Consider the following 22,177-nt stretch of genomic DNA (forward strand, 5'->3'; position numbering starts at 1 on the left):
TAATTACAGCTAGTCTACTGAAAAAGGCTGTTCTCACTCATTTGACCTAAGATGTGAGAGCAAACCGTGTTACAAGAAATTAATGCACAATAGGCTTTAAGCAGAGGATACAAGATTTAAATCTTAAAGGACGGATTTCCACTGAAAATAAAAAGCAGGTACTTAACTGGGATAGTATTAAAGTATTTTTTTTAAAAAAAAAACAGCCACCCCATAAATGTCAAGCATTATTTGTTAACATTCTAAGGAAGATTATTTTGGCAATCCCTACACCAGGTTTCCAAAGCAGACCATGTGATTGATTATACTGGTGATTGAAGAGGAGAATACAGCACAGCTCAGCTAATGCCTCTGTTAAGGCCACCCAGAGATCATGGATGAACTGAGATTTGAACTGGGGGTCTTTCCAGGTCATACTGCTACTGCAGCTGCTTTGAAAGCTAGGGTCCTACGTAATATGCAGACACTTAATATTATAAAAAAAGTGGCACTGAAGTAGTAGACATGTAGCTTAAATGTATTGTGTTGGACAATGATTTGTCACTTCTGAGCTAGAAATGGTGGTTTACCATTTTTCCCCAAGGCGCCCCTGATACACGCTGCTTTGTAGCATTTTAACCTGATGTGTGCATGTATATTTCAAAGCAAGTTGTTCGGAGTACAGGGAACTTAACACTTAACGTGTTTTGGGTTACAGCCTCAATTGTCTTTAAAGTTCTTGAAGTTTCAGTTACTTGAATAACTGCCCAGTATTTTAAGTGATGAGTCTGAAACAGAGGTTCCTGCACAAAAGCTTTTTTTTATTTATACAGAAGGGGGTAAATGAATTATCTCCTGGAATGCTTCCTGAAAGCTGTGGTGCCTGTTCAGGTATGCTGGGCTGGTTGGTCATTGAAACATGGAACAAATGAGGACTACTTTAAGCCCAGGTGTAGCAGTTTCCTTATTGGAGCAGGACCTCCCCAGAACCCCCTGCAGAGGAGGAAAAAGGGAAATGTTTTAAAATCTAAGATACAAAATTAGTCACTGAAACACCTTGCTTTTTATCATAGTGGAATTCACTGGCAAATAAATCTAAAACACGTTTTTCCTCAGAAGGTGTGCAAGATGAGAAAGGTATCATAACTTCGAAAAAGATTTCTACTTGGCATCACTTGTGGTGAGACAAGGTTATAAGCAGACACACTGAATACAATGGGCCTTCTAAGTAAATACACACATACACAGTGGCGCAAACAGCCTGACTCCATGCAAATTGTTTAATATAAATTTTGTTGAAATGGAAAATCATTAAGTAAAATCTCAGTGCCTGCAAACAAAGTCAATTTTTCATGCCATGTTCAGCTTCAAACTGAAAAGATGAAGATGTTGCTTTTATAAACACATTTATGGAACGCATGTTCACCTTTCTCATAGACCATGCATTTAACATTCTTTACTACTGTACAAAGGAGCTCCGTGGTGCAGAGTGGTAAGTTGCAGTACTGTAGCCCAAGCTCTGCTCACAACCTGAGTTCTATCCTGGCAGAAGCCAGTTACATGTGGCCAGCTCAAGGTTGACTCAGCCTTCCACCCTTCCGAGGTCGGTAAAATGGGTACCCGATTTCCTGGGGGTAAAGTGTAGATGACTGGGGAAGGCAATGGCAAACCACCCCGTAACAGAAGTCTGCCAAGAAAACGTCGTGATGCAACATCCCTCCATGGGTCAGTAATGACTCAGTGCTTGCACAGGGGGCTACCTTTATCTACTACTGTACAAAATTTCATAAATACCATTCTTATCCTAATGCAATTCATAAACGCAGTCCATTGATCAATATTCCTAGTTTATGAGCTTATTTTCTCTTAACCTGAGTTTCCAAGTGGTGTAAGTGGGATATATTTAAAAATACTTACTTCAGTAGCCCGTGCCAGTAAAGGAAAGGCATCATGTTGGCTTTCATGTAAAAACTTGTCAGACGTTCCTTGCTCTGGTCAATGGGGAATGTTTCTAAAGGCTGCGCATTGTAGTCAAACTCTGCAAGGATTGCTCTGTTATAGCTCGTTACCAGTGGACAGGATGTGTAGCCATCATACTGCAAAATATTTCACAATAGATATAAGGCACAAATCAAAACCCATTACTTTTTCTATCCTAACAGTCCTAGAGGTAGAAGAGTCAAGGATCAATATGTATCTGAGCTAACATTTTGGGGACTAGCATTTCCTTCATTATCTAAATATATTTCTACATGAAGTGCCTTGCCAAAATAGTAAAAAATAGATGAAAAAAGGAATTTCAAATGGGTGTATCTCTTGGGAGAGCCAGATCAACAGGGTATATTCCCCCCCCCCGCCCGGCCAAAAAACCTGGCTGAAATAAAATTACCTTGTATAACTTCCTGAACCTAATAAGACCCCACCGTAAACATGGGTGCAAGTTAAATCTATGCCTGATCATATTTCGCCTCTAAACTGTTCTTAAATGTATACATGAGTTTGTGACATTCTTTCAGGCATGAAGTGTTTTAGTTCAATAAATGCTGTGTGGGTACTGTAGGAGATAAAATACAAAACTGGATAGACATGCACAATTAAAAACGGAGAAAGAAACACCCAAGTTATTTTTCTAAAGCTTATATATCCTTGCCGAGAGAATCTTGGGAAGCAGAAGACTGAACAAAGTCTGGACTGCTATTAAGATTACAAAGAACTTGGTTTTAGAGAGTCCATGTTCCAAGTGACACTTTTACTCGTTTTAAGAACACATTCACAGAAATACTTGTTACCTTCTTCGTTGGGGTTTTGCCCTTCATTATGGAAGAAATGGTTTTATCAAGTACTCCAGACTGGCCAGCTAGAGAGATAAAAGCGTTTGTTTATGTAAGTGCTGAATCACTTGCTGCTGGCAGAGTAATGCCGATGTCTTGGAATTACATTTCAAGTAACAGCTCTGTTCATTTTATATTACCATTTTATAGCAAGTGCATAAAAGGACAGTCAGGACATCTCTCTCAAATGTTTTTACATGTATTTTTTGGAACAGATAGACATTCAAGTATGCTCCCAAGCATACTATACTAATTTACCGAGCAGCCATGATCCAGCTAAAGTTAATGGTTAAGTTCTTTTAAAACCAGTGGAACAAGTCCTGAGCAACTTAAATCTCACTGCCACTAATGGAAGAATTATTAGGAACGTTATAGCTTAGTTGCCAGTTGCACACAATACATTGCTAGGATTAATCCACAGCGTTTCCAGTTTAGAAATGTATCTCGACAGAGCTAGGAGCATCCTGTACACCAGTCCCTTGTCAGCTGAAGCAGAGCAGATATTACTGGGCTCGATGAACCACTTGGTAAAGCGGTTTCATACGCTTCAGCTGTATCAAGGCCATTACTTGGAAATAACTCTCACTGACTCAAGGGGAATATGCTTGCCAAATAAGTGCTTGCAGGATTGCCGTCTGAGATACGAAAGCTATCACGTTGCAACCTTAACTACTTGGCTCAAATATGAGAAATATTCAAGTTTCAAGTTCAGACCGGGTGACTGGATGTATAGGACACGAGATTAAGTTTTGACAGTTATCTGTTAGTACGCACACATTTGTGATACAGTAAACAGCTGCATATCTGACTGAATTTGAAGTATATTTGACAGCTGTGGCCTAGAACAGCCTCAGTGCTATTTATAGGTTGGCCCCACATATGTTGGATGGTTCCTACTTGGCCCCAGAGAAGTACAAGTGTCAGAATGCTTGTAACCTATGCCACTTCGTTCTCCATGAATTAAGAGGGTCACTTGTTTTAAGCTTAAAGGCAAGTCTTAAAAAACAATACAGAACTTGGTGCTGCAAAAAGAATTAATTTACCTATAGCTGCCGCTGTCTTTGAAGTAGGGAGATTAGTGCAGTCGCCAATCCCAAACACGTTTGGATATTTTTTATGTTGCAACGTCTCCTTATCCACGTCAACCCAGCCAGCAGCATCGGAAACTGGACTGTCCAGGAGTACATCGGGTGGTCCCATGGGTGGCGTCACGTGAAGCATTCCGTACTGGGTAGAGATGGAAAGCTGTTGAAGCATGGCTGCAAATACTGTGAATTTGCAGATCTGTGGTCTTCGACCTATAAGTTCCCCATATGGAACTATCCCTTTATTACTGCTTCTTTAATGGACTACTGCTAATGTGTGTCTGTAGAAAGCAAGGGTGTCATGCTCTACTTCGCATGTGTGCAGGAACAAGAAGATGGTTGAGGCAGGGTCGTTCAGGGGTAGAGTGGATTCTTCTTAAACAGCTCTGAGTCCTGGTGTGTCCCTTGCTATAACAGAACACCTGGTGTTTGGGTGGTGGTCTCTGTCCCTACACTACTGGCTCTGACACTGGTGAGGCCATGGCTCTAGCTATCCTTCCTGTCACGTGACTGTAAGGTACTTGCATCTCAGTGGGTTCCATGATGTCACCTGAGAGTTAAAGGTGAGTCCTAGATCTGAGAAGACTGAAGCCACTGCTGTACTTCAACCGTGGCTGACTTCCTGTCTGAGGGGCTGCATTCTCTGTAAGGTGCCTCTTCTGTAAAACCTTCAGCTTTCCTCTGCAGCAGTGTGGCTGAGGTTCAGTCTCACCCCAAAAGCTTTACTAAAGATGAAGAACTTTCAAGGTGAGGGGCACCTCCCATTTCTTTTTTCACCGATGTCTCTGACTCTCTTTTAGAAAACAGTCTGCTGCAGAGTTTCTTTAGGTTTGCCTCTCCCTTCACAAAATGGAGCAGCATTCACTGGACCAAAAGTGTTGTGTGGCTCTCTTAGCCAACTGAGAACAACTCTCCAGTTTAAGACTTCTTTTTGGAAAATGAGGACTCAGCCACTGATGGCATATCTTGTTCCAACCATAAAATGTAACCACCCCCCTCACATTCTTTCCTTGCACCAAACTGAGAGCCGAACATCTCCATTTACCCTGCAGCCACTATTCCCCAGAAATCAGAACGATGCCTGTTAGGTGAAAGGTTTCATCTCATGCTCTCACTCTGGTAAAGGGAGTGGTGGTGTAGCCAGTGAATAGGCCTATGCTAGCTGGCCATCCCAGTAGGGTAAAAATTAGATCCCCCCACCTAGCATATCATCTACGTATAGCCTCACATATAATTTCATTCCCTAATATGTAGTGTTTTTATTGTTCTGAAAGGGCGTGAGCACTTGCAGTCAAGCCCATGCACAGGAAAACGTTGAGGGTTGCGGTCATACCGCACTTGCAAACAGAAACATCGGAAAGAGAACATTTTGCTGACCTGATATACCTCCGTCGCTCCAGGTTTGTCCAAGTTCTCAAAGACAGCTTCCTGTTTATCAGCTCGAACTTCTACGAGGTTATGTCGGTAGTTAACTGTAATGTTCCTTGATTTGATTATCTCGAGCAGAGAGTCTGCATATTTCTCGACACCAAATATAACGCCGAGCGACGTATTGAAGATTATGTTGGCTTTGGATCGTTTTCCAGTCTGGGAGGATAGGACAGAAGGGAAAGAAAAATGACGATAACTGCAAAAGAGGTTTGCGGATTGCTACTTTTGTTTACCTGAACATTAGGCTTATAAAAGCTAGGTGTGACAGAGTGGTAGTCTGCAGTTGTGGCCAGTCCATACCTTTCTCCAGTATGCCTCTGACAAGTACATGATCTTTTGAGGTGCGCCTGCACATTTCACGGGAGTATTTGGAAAGGTGAAAATGGCATTTCCTTCCTTGAAGTCTTGTAGAGCTTTCCACGTTTTCTCTACTGTGTGAACGGAATAATTGGAACCTATTTTAGGGTAGTTAAAACCTTCAGGCAAGCCTTTGATCTGTAACAGAACAAAATTACCTATGCTGTGTTTAATAGTTTGAGCACAGACGTGGTACATGAGGTGCAATATTCATGCTGTATATTGGATCTGTCTTGTTTTCAAACAATCACCCCCACAACAAAGGACTGTAATTCACACAGGGCCATAATCATGCACTCAACTGAGATATACATTTATCCTGAACATTATCCTTTAACATGAGGCATAATTTTAATTCTTTAAAAGAAGCAGAAAATCACTTCTGTAACTACTTCCAATGCAATGTCATTGGATAGTTTGGGACAGGCAATCCAAAATTGTGAGGAATTAACTTGCTTCTGTGGGTTAAATCCAAAAGTAATACCCATAACAGGGCAATGAAATTGCTTAACATGTTTCCTACTATGCTCCCAAACTCAGCTTAGTGGTTATTCTCTTGCAACTGTCCATGCTTACCCAGACTACATAAAATGCTACAAGCACAGTTCTTTCAGTCTCCCAGTGATCACGTGCCAGAAATTCAAGATGCTAGGGCTAATTAAGTTGAGCTGCTTCACTAGAGGTCTCTAAAGGCCCTGTAAATTAGCCTGACACAGGGTTTCATGTTATACAAGACCTGCACAGAAAGTACCTGCTTGTGGCGACTAATGTGAAACTATCATATGTCTTGTGAACTAGCAACTCTGCATCATCTAGCACAGTCCAAAATGGTTATTTTTAAAATCATTGATTTCCAGGTGCTTGAATACCCTTACCTCTGTTGAATAGCAGTCCGTGTGAACACAAGAAAAAAGGAGCATATATATAAGAGTTTTACACAGTGCCTTACATAAGGTTTGCACTATCTTTTCTGAACCAAAGTGTCATACGGATAGCAAATTTGTCCCCCAAACAGAGGGACAAAAAAATCTCTATGGAAGCCTGCAACCTGTCCCAAGCCACAATGTTGTGTTGATGTAGCAATAGCACCATTATTTAGTTAAGTTTTGAAAATGTTTCTATCCCACCATTTCCTCCTAACAAGGGTCTTTGGGAAGGGGGTGTCAAAATACATTTAAAACAATGTACACCAGTTTGGTATATTGGTTAGGAGTGGCAGGACTCTAATCTGGAGAACCAGGTTTGATTCCCCACTTCTCCACTTGAAGCCAGCTGGGTTACCTTGGGTCACTCACAACTTCTCGGAGCTCTCTCAGCCCCACCCACCTCACAGAGTGATTGTTGTTGTGGGGATAATAATAGCATACTTTGTAAACTGCTCTGAGTGGGTGTTAAGTTGTCCTGAAGGGCGGTATATAAGTCGAATGTTGTTGTTATTATAAAATTCATAACACTACAGCCAACAATATGTAAAACTGATGATCAGCTCAAAGATTACAGAATGAATATGGTAGTTCAAAATTAAAACCCTCACCAGGGCTAGTAAGTTCAACAGGATGCTAGGAGGTTTACAAATCCGCTCCCCCTCCCCCTGCAAAAAGGACCTTCTCAAGCAACCAGTGAAAGCCCAGGGGCATTTGCTTGTGAGGACATTCCAAACTCATGGTGCTATACAGCCAGGACACACACACACACACACAACCCATTACCACTCACAGTAATTCCAATGGTGGCGGTAAGCAGAATCTGAACCAAGAAGATTTTCAAGTAGAAAACCTACAAGTACTGGTAGAAACTTACACAAGTTGTGCATTCCATTTACCTAATTCTGATAAAGGCAAACTAGCACCTTAAAATGCCCTTGTGGATGTTGGCTGGGATACACAAAACCATAAGGAAAACCACAAGCCTACTTCCATGCAGCCAAGAGGACTTTAGGTCTGTGTAGCCTAAACACTGCTGTTTAAAGGGGAGAAAGCAAAAAAAAAAATCCCTCTGGGAATGCTCCAAGGCCTTGGGTAGCCTTTAGATGTCGGGAGTCCTAACATAATTCATACCATGAAGGAGAGAAGAGCTTCAAAAGAAAGATACCTTTTCATAACGCAGCTGCAGGCCAAGAGCAATGATCAAATACTTGTACGATATCTGTAATGTAAGACATTAAATATCAATATATAAAGGGACATTTGTGTACAAACACACACGTGTACTTAAGACCTAGGGTAGCATGACAGTTAAGAGTATCAGCTGTGACCTCTCCTCTGTCTTGAACTTGCAAGGAGAAACCACTTGGTGTCAGCCTACCTGTACCATGGGAAGAACACTACCAGCCTAACCTACAGTTTTATTGTAAGGATTATAACATGGAAATGTATGTGAAGAACACTAAAAGGGCGAAGTAATGTATTATCCTAGGCTGCAATGCTGATTTACTAGAGACAGTCAATCGTCTGATTTGTCTTAAAGGTAGCCGTTCTGAATTTAAATCTTCAGCATTGCAGAACACTGTCTGTAGCAAGAGTGCTCAGAATTCCCAAAACCAGGTCTTTATAACTGTGGGTCTTACTTTACATTGCTTTTTTTAAAAAAATGAGGACTACTCTTTACTTTTCAGTTCAGACAGACTATCCTATAAGGGTCAGCACTCTTGAGCTGGAACAGATTTCCCCCACCTCTCCCTGACTTCTGCAGCCCTCCCCTCCACCGTACTCAAAAAGCTGTTCTTGAGGGTCCCCTGACCGTCAGGAGTGCACAAGATATGGGGTGGTGGTAGTTTGCACTTCACTGGAAGCCCAATAGAAATGAACACCCATGCATGCAAGACCATCTTTGGAGCTACCCCTTTGTTTTTATCTTTATAAAAAGGTTATTCAAGAATGGGCATAGGTGGCAACTTTTTAAAAATGTGTTTACCTTTTGGTTGTTCTCCAAGTAGACACAGTTCTTATCTGGATCCAGCTTTTGAACTCTGCACTGGATCCACTTGATGCCAGGAGGAATCACATTTGCTGTCGCACGTGAAGACGCTGCCAGCTGCTTGGCCCCGGCCCCAACCAAAGTCCACAGTGGCTGATAATAATGTTTCTGGAAGATAGGTGTAAAAACAAAAACACACAATTTCAGGGGATTTTCTGAGGAGGTGAGCTATGCAGCAAAAGGAACAGCTGTTTAAGTAACAGGCATGTATATATTTAAAATGTGTGCCCAGTGCCTTTCCCTAAGTCCATGGTGAAATATTTAAAATACACAATCAACTATAAAAGCAACAGTAAAACAGCGGTCTGGAAGTAACACAAGCCCTGCAGAATAAACCATACCATACCAGGAAGGTCTTCTAAAACAGAAAAGTCTTACTTCAGGCCGGGAGATCTAGAACAACCTGCTGGAGCAGGTACAAAGGTCAGGGGAACAGTAACAGGAAAAAAAAAACCCTAGCCTTGCAACTGATGTATAGACTCATCTAAGATAGGATACACCCAGCCATTTTTTGCTGGGGGCAACCTAAGACGGCACCTTGGGAACATGGTTCTCATTGAGTAATTTTTTGGTCCAGACCCAGGGCTTTTTTTCAGCTGGAACGCAGAGGAACGGCGTTCCGGCACCTCTTGAAAATGGTCACATGGCTGGTGGCCCCGCCCCCTGATCTCCAGACAGAGGGGAGTTTAGATTGCCCTCCGCGCGGCCATGTGACCATTTTCGCCGAGGGCAATATAAACTTTAAAAAACTCCCCCCTTGCTCCAGCTGACCCAAAGTGACGTCATTGTGTGGCCTTGAGTTCCACCACCTCTTTTCCCAGAAAAATGCCCCGTCCAGACCCAAAACTTTTCATTGGACAAATGAGCTCAATACAGTGGCTTAAGATTTTTGGATCGTGCTTTATGTTTCCCGTTCACTTAGTAAGGTCAGGCAGGGGCCATTCTGATCCACGGCATATGGTTTGTTAGAGCTATTCTTTGCCAAAGCAATTACTCATTGTCATGTTGCCTTTCTCCCTAACAACAATGAATAGGGAATTCTCCACCCTCCTCATTTGGTCTACTACTGTTTCAAGTAAAATGGCACATGAACTTTTTCCTCAAATGGGCAGAGCAAACTAGTCCTACCATAATTTCTAGGAGGTCACAGAATCATAGAGTTGGAATGGCCCTTAGAGGCCATTTAATCCATCCTCCTGCCCAGTGCAGGAACAGCCGAAAGCATCCCCAACAAGTATTCGTCCAGCTGTTCTTTGAACACTGCCAATGAAAGGGAACCCGCCACATCCCTGGGCAGCCGACTCCACTGCTGAATTACTTTTGATGTGAAGAAGTTTTTCCTAATGCCTAGCCGTTACCTTCCCTCCTGTACTTTAAACCCATTGTTTCAAGTCCTATCCTCTGTTGCCAACAGGAACAGCTCCCTTCCATCTTCTAAGTGACAGCCTTTTCAATACTTAAAGAGAACAATCATGTCTCCCCTCAACCTCCTCTTCTCCAAACAAAACATTCCCAGGTCCCTCAGTCTTTCCTCGTAGGGTTTGGCCTCCAGGCCCTTGATCATCCTGGTTGCTCTCCTCTGCACTTGTTCCAATGTGTCCTCTTGCTTTTTGAAGTCAGGCCTCCAGAACTGCACACTGTACTCCAGGTGGGGCCTGACCAGCACGGTATATAGTGAGACAATGGCATCCTGTGATTTGGATGTTATGTCTTTGTTAATGCACCTCAAGACTGCATTCGCCTTTTTGGTTGCTGCATCACACTGACTGCTCATGTAGAAAAGAGCAAGAGTCCAGTAGCACCTATAAGACTAACAAAATTTGTGGTAGGGTAGGAGGTATCTGGTATCTGAAGAAGTGAGCTGTGGCTCATGAAAGCTCATACCCTACCACAATTTTTTTTAGTCTTCTAGGTGCCACTGGACTCTTGCTCTTTTCTACTGCTACAGACAAACACGGCTACCCATCTTGAACTGACTGCTGCTCATATTTAGCTTCCTATCCACCTGTATCCCAAGATGTTGTTCACACACACTGCTACCCAGAAGTGTATCCCTCATCCAGTAGGCATGCTTTGCATTTTTGTTACCCAGGTGCAGAACCTGGCACGTATTCATATTAAATTGCATCTTATTCAAATCTACCCGCTACTTTTCCAGTGTGTTCAGATCTCATTGAATTCTATCCCTGTCTTCAGGGATGCTTGTTTCTCCTTCCAGTTTGGTGTCATCTGCTCAACTCAAAGCTTATTCACATGTTATATTAATCAGGGTGGCAACTACAGTTACCTCCTGACCACCCTTGCTTCTTTCTTATCACTCATTGCTTCTTAGGACCAGGGCTTTTTTTCCATGGGAACGTGGTGGAACGGAGTTCCGGCACCTCTTAAAAATGGTCACATGGCCGGTGGCCCCACCCCCTAATCTCCAGACAGAGGGGAGTTTAGATTGCCCTCCGCGCCAGTGGCGCGGAGGGCAATCTAAACTCCCCCCTGTCTGGAGATCAGGGGGTGGGGCCACCGGCCATGTGACCATTTTTGCCAAGGGCAATTTAAACTTTAAAACACCCCCCTTCCAGCTGACCCAAAGTGACGTCATTGTGCGGTCTTGAGTTCCACCACTGTTCCACCACCTCTTTTCCCAGAAAAAAAGCCCTGCTTAGGACTGTAACTATAAATATCAACAAAGGCAATAATCATGCTTGGTACCATCAAGAAAAGCTGTAGCACAGATCAACAGTACCGTCCTATGCAGAGTTTTACCCTGCATGGGATTACACTGTAAATCTCCAAATCATTTCCAGAAGAGAGAAAATACTGAGCTAGATGAATGAATAATCCGATTCTGCATAAAACAGCTATCATTGTTGACCACCTAGTGATGAATGCTAATATTAGGAGATGCACAAACTGACTCCAGGTCCTGTATTTTCCATGACTGGCTGAGAATGGGAGAATGCACAATTTCTCCAAGATGGTTTGCTGTCCTAAACACACCTTTAAAAGGATATTCCATGGCTACATGCCACACCGAAAGATGAAAATGGTACATGCATTTGACTTTATTAAATTATATCCCGCTTTTCTCTCCAGTCGGGACTCAAAGCTGCTACAATCCATATGTGCTGGGAAAGCAGCATTTCTATCTCACCCTCGTGGCAGGAGCACACCCTTTAGGGCATCTTGTTCTTTGTGCAAGACTGACTGTTCACATAAAACTTGCCATGTTTTGTCCTTTATGATTAGAGCTGATATGCATTTTGAGCAGAGATTTTCTTTTCTGTCTGATGTCCCACAACAAATGGGAAATAATGCATAGTCTATTCAACAGCATTGACATGAGCTTATTGTCTGGGAAAAACTTTGGGATGAGAATGCTTAGAAGCCAACCTCTCATTAAGATTTGGAATTTCCAAGGGGGGAAACTCCCACATATATACCTCGTGTGGTTCTACGACAGCCACATTTCCAGCTCCCACTTTCCGCTTCATCCGGGCGCTCATAGAGATTCCACCGGTACCTCCGCCTAGCACAAGCACTTCATAATAATCTTTGGAAGCACACCCAGCCGTGGTATGCAATTGGGACGGGCTCATCTTTGGAACGCCTGGCCTAAGTAAAGGTGCCAAGGGGCGAGTGCAGGACAACATTAAGCCAACGGCCGCCATCTTTGGGAAATACCGATCTGTGAAGAAATAAGAAAATGATATAAATGTAACAAGCAAAGATGCTTTAAAGATGTCTCTGGGGCAGTCCTGGAACAGTGCCTTGAGGTGCCATATCTGCTGATGACAGAGCTACAAGAGAACACTGTAGACAAAAAGACCAGTGAAGTTTTAAACACTCCATTGTATTCTTGTGTTACCAAACCAGGGAAATGCCAAGGACAACTCGTTTCATTCTCATTAGTCCTCACAATGAACTGTAGAGAAAATGTGTTATTCTGCTTCAGAGATGCCTGGGACAGTTCACTGCATTTTTATTCCTCTCTTCCTCCAAGGAGCTCATGGTGGCACACAGTTCTCCTCACCACCATCTTCCCAACAACCCTGCAGAGAAGGCCAGGTCGAGAGGAGATGGACTAACTGGCCCACAATCAGGGCTTTTTTTCTGGGAAAAGAGGTGGTGGAACTCAGTGGGTTGCCCTTAGATAAAATGGTCACATGGCTGGTGGCCCCGCCCCCTGATCTCCAGACAGAGGGAAGTTGGTAAATCAACAGGTACTGCTCAGTGGTGTGGAAGGCAAGCTACACTCCCCTCTGTCTGGAGATCAGGGGGCGGGGCCACCAGCCATGTGACCTTTTTCAAGAGGTTCCGGAACTCCGTTCCCCGTGTTCCCCCTGAAAAAAAGCCCTGCCCACAACAATCCAGTGAGCTCCAGTGTTAACTGGAAGTTTGAATTTGGGTCTTCCCAGTCCTAGTCTGGTTATATAACCACTAAATTCATTTTCGTTTGTTTATATGATTTGTAGAATGCTTAGTTATGTTATTTATAGCCTCACTGACACTCAGGGTGGATTATATGATCAATGGTTTGGACATCCAGGAAACTATGCAGAAATCTGGAAACAAGCAAAAATATGATAGAGAGCTGAAGACACTGATAGGTAAGGAACGGAATAAGGGAGAGAGAGTCAGGAATAGGGTTGCCAACCTCTAGGGGAGGGCTGGAGATCTTACAACTGATCTCCAGATGACAGGGATCAGTTCTCCTAGAGAAAATGGCTTTGGAGGCTGGACTTTGGCATTATATCCTGTTGGGGTCCCTCCCCTCCCCAAACCTTGCCCTCTCCAGGCTCCACCCCCAGATCTCCAAGAATTTCCCAACCAGGAGAAGGCAACCCTAGGTAGGAAACACATCAAGCCTGAAGAGTCTCTAGCAGGTAAATAATCCTTGCATGGATAATACAGTAATACATGGCCAACATTAGCTTTTTAAAATTTCTTTGCGAACACACACAAGTGGTTGTTTCCTTCACATTTTCTTTTGTCCAGTTTCGGGCACAGCATTAGTTTCTACATAAAGGGGGGAAAAATAACTGTGTTGAAAAAACAACAGTCAAGTATCTGTAAAGACAAACGTAAGTACCTAGGGCTCATTTAAAATGACTTTTAAAATTCTGGCATACGCCTGAATGAAGCACCATTCAAAGCCCCGTTCACGGTCAAATGCGTGGGGTAAATCCTTGTTAGGCAGACCACATGAACATACATGAAGTTATGCAAACAGGATCAAAGGAGGAAGTACAGGGTGTGATGTAATCAGGAAAAGTACAGACCGTTCACAACAGAAGTAACTGGCGTTAACACAATCTCCCCTAGTTTTCCATATTGTGTTACTGTAATCCTATGCAGTCACTCCAGTCTACATCCACTGAATTCAGTGGGCAAAGACTGGAATAACTCTGGATTGGATTGCATTGTCAGTGTTTTAGCAGCTTCATAAATATGGAACCACCCCCCTCCAATTGCCACTCAGCTGTGAAACTCAGTGGGTGACCTTGGGCCAGTCACCCTCTCAGCTTAGCTCACCTTAAAGGGTTGTTGTGAGGATAAAATAAAGGGAGAATTGTGTAAGCCATGCCTTGGAGGAAAGGTATGATAAAAGTATTCGATAAAAGTAAATATTTGCCGAACGTAGCAATTTGTTCACAGTGTTGACGCACTGGGGATGTAATGAACAAACAGCAGTTTTCAATTAAGATTCTGCTAGTGAGTGAGCATGCTGCACTTAATCCTTCAGCACTTGATACAAAACATTTTGCATTATGAGAGATGAAATTATAGCAGTTGAATTCACTTAGGCATCTCTTTTCAAACGAACACTTGCAAAAAATGATAACAGATGTTTATCACTCCTGGATAGGGCATGCACAATACATTTCAAGTTTCTGAAAACATTTTGCACATATTATCTTGTTAATCTTTACAATATCTTTGCAAGGAAGGCCAGTATTATTATGCCCAAAGAAGAGACAGGGAGGGGAAGGATGAGAAGATAAGCGAGTGCTGCTTGCGGAATCTGTGGCTGCAGTGAGTATTGCATTTTAATATGTAAATATTTTTCATCATCATCACCAATCTTTATTGCGTTAGCAAAAAGCCATAGCAAAAATACATGAGAAAATTTTAAGTCCTTCAAGATAAAATTTAAAAATCCAATAAAATATTGTAAATGTTGCTATCATCTTGCAGGTGGCTATCAATTATCAAACATTAAAAACAAATTAACATGTGTTACAAATATTACTTTTTGCAAAAGTCCTAATAAGATCAATTTTTAAAAAAACCGTCGAAACTGGACACTAATTCATTCAAAGATCACATACTCAACCACAGGGGTTTTTTTTCTGGAAAAAGAGGTGGCGGAACTCTCAAGAGGGAAATGAGGAAGAAACACATGGGATTCTTTGAAATATTATTATTTTCATGCACTATTGCTGAGTATTTTCAAGAGGTGTCGGAACTCCGTTCCACCGCATTCCCACTGAAAAAAAGCCCTGCACCATAACACAATGACAGCTCTTGTTACTTAAGGAGCGCTAAAAATTTGAGCGCTTTAGAGGTCACACCCAACTGCATTGCGTGGGCCCATCTGTTAACCGTCCTAACATTACTGGCAGCTGTTCTCAGAAATGTTGCCTTAAAAATACTTCAAATAAAAATATTCTTCTTATACACTCTGAGAAATTACTTTCACTTTCCCAAGTTGTAGCTTACCTTTGCCGAGATAATGCACTAAACTCGTCAGAGGAGATACTTTCAATGTTTTCGACAGCAGGAAGAGATTTTTGTTTTCTTCTGTAGCATTTAGTTTGTAAAATGTCAATGGCACCGAGGATGCAAATACCAGAAGGTCATTTCAACAGTGGGAATAACGGTTCAGAGCATGAGAAAGTTTCAATTTTTTTTTTATTATGCTGAATACCAAGAAGTACAGACATCAGAACATGAGATATGTTTTATCACTTCCTCAAACTTTTTGAGGAGCCCTGGGCATTTGGGAATTTTGAAAGGGTGTGGTGAGTGCCACCCCAAAATGGTTGCCACAAGAGGTGGAGCAAAAGCCTACCCCTCCTGTAGCTTTCTCTCTAAAATCTTGAATTTCTTTTGCCCTAGCAGACATGAATCTAGAGGGGAAGAAAAAAGAGCTAGCTGCAAGGCATGTTGACATTCTCTCTCTCTCACACACACACACACCACCACCACCACCACCACCCCTTGTTATTGAAATCAGACATCCCAAACCCCACTTTCTACATGACAGGGACAGGCTGGACTTTTAAAAATTCTGATCCGCCACCAGCACTTCCAGTCTGTCCACTTCAACGCAACTCCTCCAGTTTAACTGCTTTGTTATTGTTGGAGTTTGGTGTGAGTCAAACCAGCAGCTACCTGGAGTTCCACTTACGGAGGCAGAGAGCCAAACTAGAAGTGACGAATTACGCTTGAATGGCAAGTGAACAGACTCGCATGTATTCCTCTCTGTGGAGCGCAAGTGAACAGAGAGGAATACATGCGAGTCTGTTCACTTGCCATTCAAGTGTAATTCGTCACTTCTAGCTTGGCTCTTAGTCTCTCATCTTCAGAGCTAAGATGAGTAGTAAGGCAGCTCGTTCTACTGCGGCACCATCCCTTTCCCCTTCTGTTATTGTTCTGTCCCTCACCTTTGTTGTTGGCGTTTTGGTACCACCCGAAGACTGTTTTATTCCTTGGTATGAATTTGTCTCCTTTCTCCTAGTCTCTCTCACATTTGACTGCTGTTTAAGGCTGTTCAACCCCCTTGTTGTGGAATTTTAATATGGTAATTTCCAATATTGATTGGGACTATAAGGAGAAGCTGCTTCAAGCACGTTTTATCTGGGAATGTCTAATACAAATATTCAAAGAAATAACCCTTAATATAACAGGACTCAAATTTTTCTCCATTCCCCCCAAATTTACTTTGTAAATGTCATACAGATTGTATTCACTCTAAGCCAGATACTGAAACCAAGTTGGAAGCAGATCTGTATGAGTCATGTACAAATTGTGATTTGGCACACATTGCAAGGGCAACAATGAAACCAGTTAGTGCTATTATGTATGTATATATATAAAACAGTCCTATATAGTTACAAGTAGTAAAAGTACCACCCTTCCTTTTTTTAGTGGTAGCATAAAGTTCGAACTCAACATCAAACACTGAAGATGACCAGATTAACACTCCCGTTACCACTCCTGCGACCTGATGGAAAAGACGATTGCTTCAGTTTTCTTCTTTATAAGGATATGGCTTAATGATTAAACAACTTTTTTCCTTCCAACTGTCAATGTAGCACAAAGCAAACGATAAGAGAGCACAATCCAATGCAGGCGATGGTGCTGTTAACTCAGCAAACCCAAAAGTTGCTGTCATTACTCTATGTAATCCGCCTTGGTAGCGTTGTCCAGCTTTGAGCTCCAATCTGAATCTATTGATCCATCTACTCTAGATCTATTGATCTAGTCTACTCTGACTGATAGTGGCTCCCCAGAATAATTTAAACAGAGATGCCAGAGTTTGCACCAGGGGCTGTTTAAGCATGTACTCTACCCCTAAGCCGCAGCCTGTTTCCATAATGAAGGGGAACCTATGCCCTAAATGATGATAAAACATAATAAATACCATTGTGAAGCCAGACAGTTAACTAGCAGGCAGGTTGTGAAATCCAGGAAACCCTGGTCTGTGCGTCTGATTCTTCTCCCAAACATAGCTATGATGTGTTTTGTTTAAAAGAATTATAGCTGCAAAGAGGGCAGCCAGAAGTCAGCTCTTTGGAAAGCAAATGGAAGATAGCGAGTGTGTCTGTATTAAAGCAAATACATTCCTTTGAAGGTCTTGATGCAACATATAGCCCAACCAACCCTATGCATGTAACTTGGAAGCAAGCCTTACTGAATTCAAAGGAATGTCAGCTGACATACGGTTGTAGCCTTAAGTTTACAGCTGACTATTAATAAGCTGAAGCCGCTAACACACCTCTGAACTGCCACAATTACACTGCAAATGGATGATGCAGTAGCATACAGCTTTATAAAGAGCTTAGGAAAATATGTCAAAGAGCTTTCTGGACTGTTTGCAATCAGGCTGCAAATAAACCTTGTAGACTAGAAACTTCAGCGGACTTTTATTTGCAAAGTTGCTTTGAACAAAAATGAATTGCTTCCCAGCCTGGAGATGAAGTGATGGGGACCACTTCACCCATTTCACTTGTAATTCTTACCTACCATGGTATTCCAAAGCATTTCTCACACACGCTCTCATTAATCCTTATGCCAGCCCTGAAATGCGAGTCAATTATCACCGCCACCACTCAAGATGTTGCAGTAGGTTTGCTAGCTGCCATTCTGGCCCTGCTATTGTGGCTTTTTACAGAAATAAAAGCTTTCCCCCGCTATTGTCTGTGGCAGGACATTTATCCTCTTAATTTGTGTCAGATTGCTGTTACAAGCACAGAAAACACTGGGAGGGGGATGCAAGGATATAAAATGTTTACAGAGTTACATAAAAATATGGCCCTTTCCCCAAAGGAGCTTACAGTTGGTACCTCCTGGGGTGGAGGGAGGCAGATTTGTTTCTAGGCTGCTCCTCCTGCAGCTGTATCAATTTGTAGCATAGGTCAGAACCCGGGAAAGTGTCCACGTAACAGAAACAAATTATGGAGTTTTCCTCAAGACCTCATGCAAGTGAACCTTTTTTTACAATATCACTCAGCTGATCTATAGTGCTTGTCGGAAGTGGAATACAATAGACGTTATTAGCCACCATTGTAGCAATGTGTAGAAAGCTATTTCCAGGGTATGATCTGAAATATGCAACATTTCTGAAACTGAGCAGGCACATGCCCAGTAAGTGTCTCCTATGTGTCCCTACATTCCATGATAGATGTAAAGTGAGATACGAAGATCACAAGAAGTCCATGTCCGAAGGTGCTTTATGGGAACAGGACTGTATGCACCATCAGGGACCGCTGGCAGCCAAACCTAATAGACAACGCCTATGAACACATGAAGTTTCCTTATTGCAAGGCAGAGCATCTAGCTCAGTTTTGTCTGCTCTGACTGGCAGCTGCTTTCCAGGGTCTTCGGCAAAGAAAAGACTTCTTCAACATCAACGTGCCTCAGGGCCAAACTAGATGCGACGGCATCCACAGGTTGGGCCCATGGCCACCGACGCCATTTTAAAGCTTTTTAAAAATGTCACAAGGCTGCAAAACCGTATTATTCAAAAAGGCTTTTTACTCAGATAGGAGGGTGGTATTATAGGGAAGGGGTCTTAGATGCTTCGCTAATGAGTTAGGGACCACAGCCTTCACCACTACGTTGCCTTACATATTATCTGTTGCTTTAAATACATACTCCCATGCTTCATGTTGTCTAATGTCAGTCTTAGAATTGCTTTTGCTCCGTTTCAGCATTTCTTCAACTCTGTATTGGATTCTCGTTAATGCTACATCTTTGTAAACTTGTATTTCTTTACCCTATGGCATTGTTTATGGAAATGTCCTTGACACTGTACGGAAATACCCTTGATACTGATTGTACTAACCTCACACTGTGTAATCCATCTTGAGTCTCAGTGAGAAAAGCGGACTATAAATGACATAAAATAAAAATAAAATGGACTGAGGTGCCCTTGTTCCTCCCCCCCAGCAAACGCCATTTCAAGTGCTGAAACAGCTGTGGGGAGGGGGAAGATGGGGTCATTTTGGCATTTTAAAAGGTGGTGGGAAGACAAGAGCTGCAGGCCCAAGCTGGATCGTTTTAAAATGACAGCATTGTTCACAAGTTGGACCTGCGAGTGCCATCGCATTTAGTTTGTGCCTCATATCCTTCAACTGGAGATGAAATGGGGACCGTCAGGAAGCAAAGAATGTGATCTCCCACAGAATCATTATTTATCTATCGATGGCAAATAACTTTATAATAAACTGTAGCTGAGGATCAAGCAGCCAAGGATCTAGCCCGCCATTTTATTTATTTAAAATATTAACATTATTATTAAATATTAAAATATATATTTAAAATATTTCTTTGCTGCCTTTCCACCAAACTCAGGGTCCCCCATGGTGGCAGATATTAAAACATTTCAAATGTTAAAACAGCATTTAAAATACAAATACATATAAAATATTTAAAACAATTAAATAAAACATGTCAACACAAACTCGCAAAACAGGGAGAAGGGCGAATAAAGAGTTAGCGAGGGAGTGCCAAACAGAACCAAAGAAGTCTTCACCTGCTGGCAGAAGATAAGGACTGAAGGAGACACGGGGATCAAATACTTCAAGAATGCTTTTGTCCTCGCAATTTTAATTAAGAACCGTATTTTATGTACAGTATAATTTTATTATCTATATTCTATATTTTTATATCTATGACCTGAATTTAATGTATATGTCTCTATGACTTTGATTTTGGCTTCTGATCTCGGATCGTAACAATAATAATATAATATGACTATGATTTCAAGAATGGTACATTTGAGAATGAATAGTAGGTTATTCTTCAGGGTCCATTGCTCCCTTCAGGCGGGGTAACCACTTCACCCCGCAAGGAGGCATTCGCTGTCTCCCGGACCGAGTCTAACAGCCCCCCCCCCATAATCAAGCATGAACTTAAGCCTGCTTCCTTCTTTCTGCACTTCCTGGTCACACCCCTTCTCTCTGTTCAGGCTATTCCTACATTTTTCAGCCCTTTCCTCCGATGTTCTGTTCTTCCCTGTGCATTTTCTAAGCTCTTCTCCCTCTTCCTGTGATCTTTCCTTATCTGTCATATAAGATTATTAAAAAAATGCACACTTAAACATTATCAATAGCAGCAATAATCACGAGGAAAAATGGAAATTGGAGTTAAGGTTGAAAGGCATCAATTGAAGCCAGTTTATTATTTTGAACAAGTTCTTTGGACTTAAGCCTTCCTCCCAAAACTCTGCCAGTCTTTTTCACAACAGCTGAAACCAGCGTTAGCTCTGCCAGGAACTGTTAATTTTAGAGGGGTTTACTTCCTTCCCACTCCCCAGCTTTTCGAGTAACACAATTAGGCTCCCTTAATTCGGAAGTCGGACTCATTTCCACACATGCACGCAGAGGATGGAGTTGCCAATATAAGATCCGTTTGGATCATGGAGAATCCAGCTTTTCAACTGCCATTAACAAAGCTGTATCCTAAGGGAAAAGACGGCCTGTTGAATTATTGCCTGCCACACAGCTGCTGAAGCCACAGCGGCTGTCGGAAAAACACAGGCATCTCAAAGGCTTTTAGATGCCCTCTCCTAGGCCAGGGCCAGTGCAGGGGCATTCTGCTGAACATTTTGAGAAAGGAATGATTAGATCAGATGGAACCAAAGCTTTCCTTGTTCATATTTAGCAAATCAACTGAGCAGTTTTTGACAGTCTAAACAGGTGCCCCAAATTAAACTTCTTTCAAAAGTTAATTTTTATCAAAAATACTTCTACAACCAGGGCACATGCCATCTTAACAAGGTAGCTCCCTGTCTGCCTTTTTAAACAGGGTGTCTAATGTGACACAAAATCTCCCCCCCCCATATTTCTCTGCCCTTCAAAAACCATCATCTTTGTTACCTATTAATCCGCCAATCAAATAAAACTGATACTCTAATTTACAATACCCCTCCCACCTTCTGCGTGTATTATAAGGACTCCCTTTTTCCACTCCTCTCTGACCGAGAGAGCTTTGACTCTCGAAAGCTCACACCCTGGAAATCTAGCTGGTCTTTCAGGTGCTACTGGACTCGAATCCTGCTCATCGACCAAGAGGTCTTTAGATTAGGAAATAGCCCAAAGGATGCCAGTGGTCTGCGGTTTTCTGTACATGCTCAGAAGCATGCATTTCTTTATCCTGTCCCAGGAAAGAACCAGTTGCTTTTGTGGGGCTAAACTGTGGCTCCCCCTAAAGCCTCCCCAATATTCCCCCGAAAGTCACCACGCCCCCTAAACACCGAGCTCTTCCATGGGGGTTCCAACAGGTGGAGTCCATGGGCAAAAGCTTCACCTGCCGAACTTCCGCCTGCCAGGTGGCAAGGGATCCTCCCAGCTACTCACCGGGCAACTAGAGGAAGGGAGAGCCGATCCTGCCCCGCGCCTCTGCTCGGCTGGCCTCGACCGCAGCGCTGGGCGTCCTCCGTTCTCCGCCCGCCTGTTGCGCAACCGGAGCCCCGTCGCCTATCAGAGGGAAGAGCCGGGAGGGGCCGGAGCTGCGAGCAAACAAATCCCCGCAGGGGTGGCGTTGGCCGGCAGGGAGGGGCCGCCGGCGCAGGGCGCGCCTGGCCAGTTCTGCAAGGCCAGGGGACGGCGGGCGCGGCCCCTCTGAGCGGGTGCAGAGCGCCAGGCCCTCCCCCTCGTTGCAGAAAGCGCCAGTGCGTCTCACGGGTCGCTTGGACTCGAGGGGAGGAATAATTTTAGATTGTGGCTGTTGCATCTTCGTCTCACGTGTAGCAGGGGCTAGCTGGGAAGACCGAGCCCCAGGAGCCGAGCAGAA

General features: G+C 42.9%; 1 protein-coding gene across 2 annotated transcripts; it reads right to left on the minus strand.

Moving 5' to 3' along the window:
• Nucleotides 1-779: 779 nt before the first annotated feature.
• SQOR (sulfide quinone oxidoreductase) lies at nucleotides 780-21,830 on the minus strand. Of its 2 annotated transcripts, none has more exons than XM_055002596.1 (10): nucleotides 21,742-21,830; nucleotides 12,097-12,341; nucleotides 8,597-8,767; nucleotides 7,775-7,828; nucleotides 5,627-5,821; nucleotides 5,273-5,482; nucleotides 3,854-4,037; nucleotides 2,769-2,836; nucleotides 1,897-2,075; nucleotides 780-972 (listed from the first exon to the last, which is right to left on the minus strand). In XM_055002596.1, the coding sequence occupies exons 2-10, from the start codon at nucleotides 12,322-12,324 to the stop codon at nucleotides 915-917; spliced, it is 1,347 nt and encodes a 448-aa protein (XP_054858571.1). In that variant the 5' UTR covers nucleotides 12,325-12,341; nucleotides 21,742-21,830; the 3' UTR covers nucleotides 780-914. The 2 variants fall into 2 exon arrangements, with proteins under 2 accessions (XP_054858571.1, XP_054858569.1); XM_055002594.1 differs by lacking the exon at nucleotides 21,742-21,830 and adding an exon at nucleotides 15,377-15,447.
• Nucleotides 21,831-22,177: the final 347 nt, after the last annotated feature.

This window comes from Eublepharis macularius, chromosome 18 (assembly GCF_028583425.1).
Source record: "Eublepharis macularius isolate TG4126 chromosome 18, MPM_Emac_v1.0, whole genome shotgun sequence".
In the NCBI taxonomy this organism is placed as follows: domain Eukaryota; kingdom Metazoa; phylum Chordata; class Lepidosauria; order Squamata; family Eublepharidae; genus Eublepharis; species Eublepharis macularius.

Bases quoted from the DNA above. Each gene is read 5' to 3' on its own strand.
- SQOR (XM_055002596.1), bottom strand. From the start codon at position 12,324: ATGGCGGCCGTTGGCTTAATGTTGTCCTGCACTCGCCCCTTGGCACCT. The intron at 7,829-8,596 runs GTAAACACATTT...CTTACATTACAG, and splicing joins ACTTGGAGAACAACCAAAAG to ATATCGTACAAGTATTTGAT. The intron at 5,822-7,774 runs GTATCTTTCTTT...GTTCTGTTACAG, and splicing joins TGCAGCTGCGTTATGAAAAG to ATCAAAGGCTTGCCTGAAGG.